This window comes from Diospyros lotus, chromosome 12 (genome assembly GCF_014633365.1).
Source record: "Diospyros lotus cultivar Yz01 chromosome 12, ASM1463336v1, whole genome shotgun sequence".
NCBI classification, from domain to species: domain Eukaryota; kingdom Viridiplantae; phylum Streptophyta; class Magnoliopsida; order Ericales; family Ebenaceae; genus Diospyros; species Diospyros lotus.
The window spans coordinates 14,703,721-14,709,365 of NC_068349.1; the positions used below are offsets into that span (position 1 = coordinate 14,703,721).

Below are 5,645 nucleotides of genomic sequence, written 5' to 3' on the forward strand. Positions count from 1 at the left end.
GCTACAATAAATTGTTGTTATTGATGTGCTATTATCAATTAGTTATATCAGAAAGTGTGTGTTTTTTTGAAGAAAGATATTAAGGACCTGCCCTTCCCTATCGAGTCATCAAAGACTAGAGAAATCTCTTGTTGCTTGTTGCTATTCTCTTGAGTGGAATCATCAAGCGCATCTATATTTTTTGGGAATATTTGTGTTGCTATCATTTTGCTTTTTTTTCTCACAACATGATTTAATTTCAACTGCTATGGGATGAATTGTGCAATTGGTGCTTTTTTTGTTTTTTTTTTGGGGGGTAAATTAGATTTCGTGTTTCGCTCGATTAGTCTTAGGAGAAAGCAGTCTTCCTTCCTAATTCACCCTCTAGGTAAATTTAGATGCGATTACAATCTATACACACTTGGAGTTAATAATCGAGAAATAACTATTTTTCCTGTAGATCCCTCTTTATGTCATGCGGATGAAACCCCCAAAAGGGCGACAAGATGCTGTCTCCATAAGAATTTAAACTTTCGATACTCATTTTATTCTCCTAGTGCTTTACTGCTGCACCACGCGCGGGGGGGGGGGGGGGGGGGCGATTGGTGCCTATTTTTAGTATGGTTTAAGGTAGTTTAGGTTGTTTTTTTCTCTGAGTTTTGCAGCATTTATCTTGGTTGGTGTTCTTGGTCTTGCTGGTCGATTTTTTGAATTTTTCTGTTTTCAGTTTATTTAAGTGTTTTTTTTCATAGGACGATTCTATGTCGCGTCTAATTCTTTATAAAATATATATATATTATGAATCTAAGGGATTTAGTAATTTAAATTATAAATCTTTAAATAATAATCTTTATATATTCTCCTCGTCAACTTGATTTAACAAGTAAGACCAAAAGCTATCGAATAAATCAACGGTCAAAGAAACTTTTAAAATGAAAAATAGGACGTGTGCTCCATGGCAATGGGACCCGATTGATTTACATTTCCTATTATAGAACACTTGATTGACGTTGGCCTTCAAAATTCTTGAAAAAAATAAAAAAAAATTGACCTTGAGAAAAGAAATTATTTCTTACCTGAGCCGTGTGCTGCGTGGCATATGAATATGGTTGCATTCCTTAACAGGAGACCAGAGACCAGGTTATTGATTTTCGCTTTGACCTTGAAAAGAGGAATTCTTTCTTAGTTTTCTCCTTTTCTTCTATTAAGTCAATATTTTGAATTGATTATTGTAGTAATTATTAACTTTTAATTATAGTTTGTATGATAGTCAAGCTCATATAATTTTGTATCATAAATTAATATTCATGCAATTTTTTTAAAAAACAAAAAAAAAAAGTTACCGACATATGTTCATGTAATTATAATCCTTTTTGAGATAATAATTTAAAAATATTACTATTTCAAATTACAAAATTTAGAGGAATATATTTGGCTAGGAGGATTTTAAATAATATCATTTAAACCAATACATATTATTTAAATAGATTTACATTGATCTCTACTTCTCACCTCACCCTTTATCATCTCTTTCTGTAAATATTAATTGAAACTTTGAATAATATTCTATTTCTGATTCAGTAGCTACTCTAATTCTACTAGTGATGATTTGTAACGCAGAACAGGATACCCTATTTACTCAGTGATTCTCAAGGAATATCAAACAACATCCATTCGTGTTGTTTATTGCCCAGCCATCAATACATTGATGTAAGACAGCCTATATTTACTCAATGATTCTGTTGTGTTGGATCAATGGTTGAAGAGCGTTACTAGTACTTAGACTGGTCACCAATCCATACTCTTGCCTCTTGTCATCATGTATGAATATTCATGCAATTAATATTCAATATTCTGGTAAATGGGATGAATCCCCCACTGCTTGAGCGATAAATTATACGATACAACGGAAATCTCTACTTCATCGCCTCCTTGCATCTGATCTGTATGTTCCCGACAAAACGACATATTATAGCCAAGCACCGTGCCATCTCTGAAGGGGCCGCGTCCCAATGATTTGGGATGTATGCTATCTTCTCGTTCGTGATTGATCCGATTGCCTTTGGTTTTGTTGTGGATTTCGATACAAAAGCGCCAAAAATCTGCTTCAGCTTTGTAGACTAAACAAAATACCCACCCTACTAAACTTTGATTTGCACGACTTGGCACTACAAATGACATGCTTGATCCTGTAGTCTGATACGGCAACCAATCTATAAACTTGTCCCCTGAAATAGAAATACTAAGTGTCCCTGATCCCTATAATGATTACACATAAATCAGGGTATTATTAATATGTTCTAAATTAATCACTCAAAATGATGAGAAAGAGAGAGAGGGGGAGAGAGAGTACCGAGACATGGAGCAAATTTCTTGCAAGCTCGTTGGCAAAATAGTTCTCATCTAATTGAGGACAATTGTAAAACAACATGTCCGTGTGTTGCCAGTCTGATTCAAGTGATACACTTTCCAAAGATGGGCAATTCTGCACTTCGACAAAGAGCAAACTTGCCGAAAGTTTTGGGAGGGATTGGAGTCGTGTACAGTAATTCAAATTAAGGTGCACTAGGTTAGTAAGGTTACTCATGCTGTCTGGTAGGCTAGAGAACTTGTTTCCTACAAGATCCAAACATTCCAATTGGATCAGTGTCCCAATTTCAGTGGGTATATTCGACAAGCTGCAGTTTTCCATGCGCAAAAGCTTTAAGCACCTTAAGCCTTGTACGGAGTTCAGTGACAAAACAATAGAATCCACACTCTTTGTCCGCAATGCCCAAGATGACAGCAACGAGTATCCAGACTTCGATGTTGCTCCTTGAAATTTAGCAAAAGCTTCCAGTTTAGAGCATCCAGACAGATTAAGTATTTTAGGATTCAACATCCAAGGCCCTGGGGGAAGTTTTCTAAGCCTTTTACAGCTTGCAAGGTCTAGAACAAGAAGTTTTTGGAGGTATCTAATAGAGCCATCAACCTCTACCAATCGTATGCAATTGTCAAGAAACAATTCTTCCAGATTAGAGAGTCCAGAGAAGTCAGGTGTTGCGGTTAGGTAATAACAATGACTCAGATAAAGAAATTTTAATTTGACCAGAATCTGTTGAAAATAAAGAAGAGAGAATAATTGATAATTGCATGATGGAGAGTGAGTACTTGAAATAGAGAAATAAGAAATAATTACCTTGGTTCCTTTCCAAACTTGTTTTATCATGCTATAACTCAAGTCAAGAGCAACTAGATTTTTCACGTATAGTTGTGAAGGCAAAAAATTGAGATTGAAACCATGCCAACGTAACCATACTAGCCTTCTAGATATATATTCATAACCTCCATTAAAGTGAATATGACTGAGATGAAGTACTCTGAGTCTGCTCATTTTTTGAAAGGCTTTTGCAGTCACTTTGATGCCATTTCTATCGAGAGATAGTAGAATGAGGCCTTCCACCACTTCCGTTCCCTACCAATAAAATCCAATGCATAGATAACATGGGAGAAAACATTACATTAGTGGGGAAAAAAATGGAATTAAGAACTAGCATGTGCAATTGACATTCTTAAACATCAAATGTTCAATTGTTAATGACAAAAGACACATTTGCAAAAAAAAAAAAAATTATGGATCTAACCTTATCATATCTCAATACTTCAAGAGCATCTTCATGATCCCACAATCTGCTACGCTTACCTGGATAATTAAAGGATTCTCGTCGAACTATCTCTCTCCCCATGTCCCTAAGTAGATCATGCATTACTATTTGATGCTTGAATTGAGACTCATGTGCAAACTCAAATCCCAACTTCAATTTTATGAGATAATGATCAGCTAAGCATCGAATCCCAATTTTTGGAAAAAAGTTACAAGCTTGCAATACTTGAATAGTAAAATTTTCACTCATCCCTGCAAAGTAACATGCTATGTCTAGGAACAAATCCTTATCCTCTTTATTAAGTGAATCAAAACTTATCTTGAGTTTTCCCATAACATCCTCATGAGGAATCTTCTTTATTTTTTCCATAGCACTTCTCCATTCAGATTTTGTTTTTCCAAACAAGAAGCAACCCAAAACTTCAAGAGTTAATGGAATGCCTTTCGCATACTCCACTATTTCATTTGAAAGGTCCATATATTTTTCCATGGGACGATGATCCTTAAAAGCATGCCAACTAAAGAGTTGAAGTGATTCATACTTATCCAATTCCTCAAGAGTATATACCTCACCTATTGATCTTAGTGAATTTAGAGAAGAAATATTTCTAGTAGTTATAATGATTCTACTCCCACGATGAAAGAACTTTGGATTGATAGCTAGTGCTTTTAACTGTTGAATATGATCCACATCGTCTAAAACAAGTAGAACTTTTCTTCCACAAAATGCCCTTCTTTTTATGAGTTCAATCCCTTCATGAGAGTTTCCTATATTACAACTTCCATTTTTCAAGATATCACATAATATCTGTTGTTGCAAAAGAATTAAACCATTTATCTGCATGGAATTTTCTCTTACATCTGCAACAAAGCTACTACCTTCAAACTGACGATGAAAACTATTATAAGCAGCTTTGGCAATTGTTGTCTTTCCGATACCGCCAATTCCCCATATAGCAACAATACAAATATTATTTGATGACTCAAGGTGCAATAGTGTAGTAAGCTTTCGTAGACGAGACATTATTCCAACTGGGTAGTCTGCAACATTTAGATGCACTGGACTTAATTTGTTTGCTACCTCTGCGACAATATTCTCAATTAAATCTGCCTCATCCCTACCAATTTGTCCAAGATGAGTAAAAAAATTAAAAAAAAAAATCATAAACATTTCAATTAATACTAGCAAGGAGACAATAGAACAAAAAAAATAAAAATAAAAAAATCGTACCTTTCCCCCATATTTGTTTTGACCCAACCAGACAAGCTGGCAGCCTCAGTTAGAGCAGCTATCCAATTTTGCATCTTGGAATCTATTTCTTTGTGGCTGGCCAATGCTCCTGCAATTATGCCCTTCTGCACCCGTAGGTCAGATGGCTCAACCTCATAGAAAATAGGCAGAACAATATGCTGCAATTTCTTCTTGCATTCCATAATTTTCTCAAGTTCATTGAGACACCACCTGGATGTAAAATAGCTTTTTGAGAACACAACAAGAGAAATCCTTGAATCCTCAATTGCTTCAAATAATGCCGACCCAATATCTTCTCCTCTATCTAGTCTTTTGTCATCTCTAAATGTTTGCAAACCATTTCGTTCTAAAGCCACTAACAAATGACTAGTAAATTTTTTACGAGTATCGACTCCACTAAAACTCAAGAAGACATCATATTTGTGGTGTGGTGAGGAAGGGTACGACGATGAGCATGCTTGTACTGTGCATTTAGCAGCCATGGACAAGTTTAAAGATGAAGATGAAAACCCCCCTCCCAGTCTTCTTATTAGATGGTCGGAATGTTGTGGATGATTGTCAGCAAACCGTTACTATATATAAGTTGCTTTTTGATATTTGGCAACTGCCTGCCAACAAGTTAAATGTCAAATCAAGTGATTCCAAACATTTATTTTGCCGATTTAAGTTGCTCTCTAATTGTCACTTGGAGGCCATAAAACTCAAGAAAATTGATTATATGCATATGCTTGTCCCCCACATGTCTGGAGTTTGATTTGGCCAACACGAGAC

General features: G+C 35.5%; 1 protein-coding gene across 1 annotated transcript; it reads right to left on the minus strand.

Annotated features, from left to right (window-relative positions):
• Positions 1-1,818: 1,818 nt before the first annotated feature.
• Positions 1,819-5,356, minus strand: LOC127787515 (disease resistance protein RUN1-like). Its single transcript, XM_052315574.1, has 5 exons — positions 4,854-5,356; positions 3,603-4,740; positions 3,338-3,433; positions 2,333-3,073; positions 1,819-2,238 (listed from the first exon to the last, which is right to left on the minus strand). The coding sequence occupies exons 1-5, from the start codon at positions 5,354-5,356 to the stop codon at positions 1,819-1,821; spliced, it is 2,898 nt and encodes a 965-aa protein (XP_052171534.1).
• Between the last annotated feature and the right edge of the window lie 289 nt (positions 5,357-5,645).

Coding starts and splice junctions, on each gene's coding strand:
- LOC127787515 (XM_052315574.1), bottom strand. CDS start 5,356: ATGGCTGCTAAATGCACAGTACAAGCATGCTCATCGTCGTACCCTTCC. Junction 4,741..4,853: donor AAAACAAATATGGGGGAAAG/GTACGATTTTTT, acceptor ACAAATTGGTAG/GGATGAGGCAGATTTAATTG. Junction 2,239..2,332: donor GAAATTTGCTCCATGTCTCG/GTACTCTCTCTC, acceptor TAATCATTATAG/GGATCAGGGACACTTAGTAT.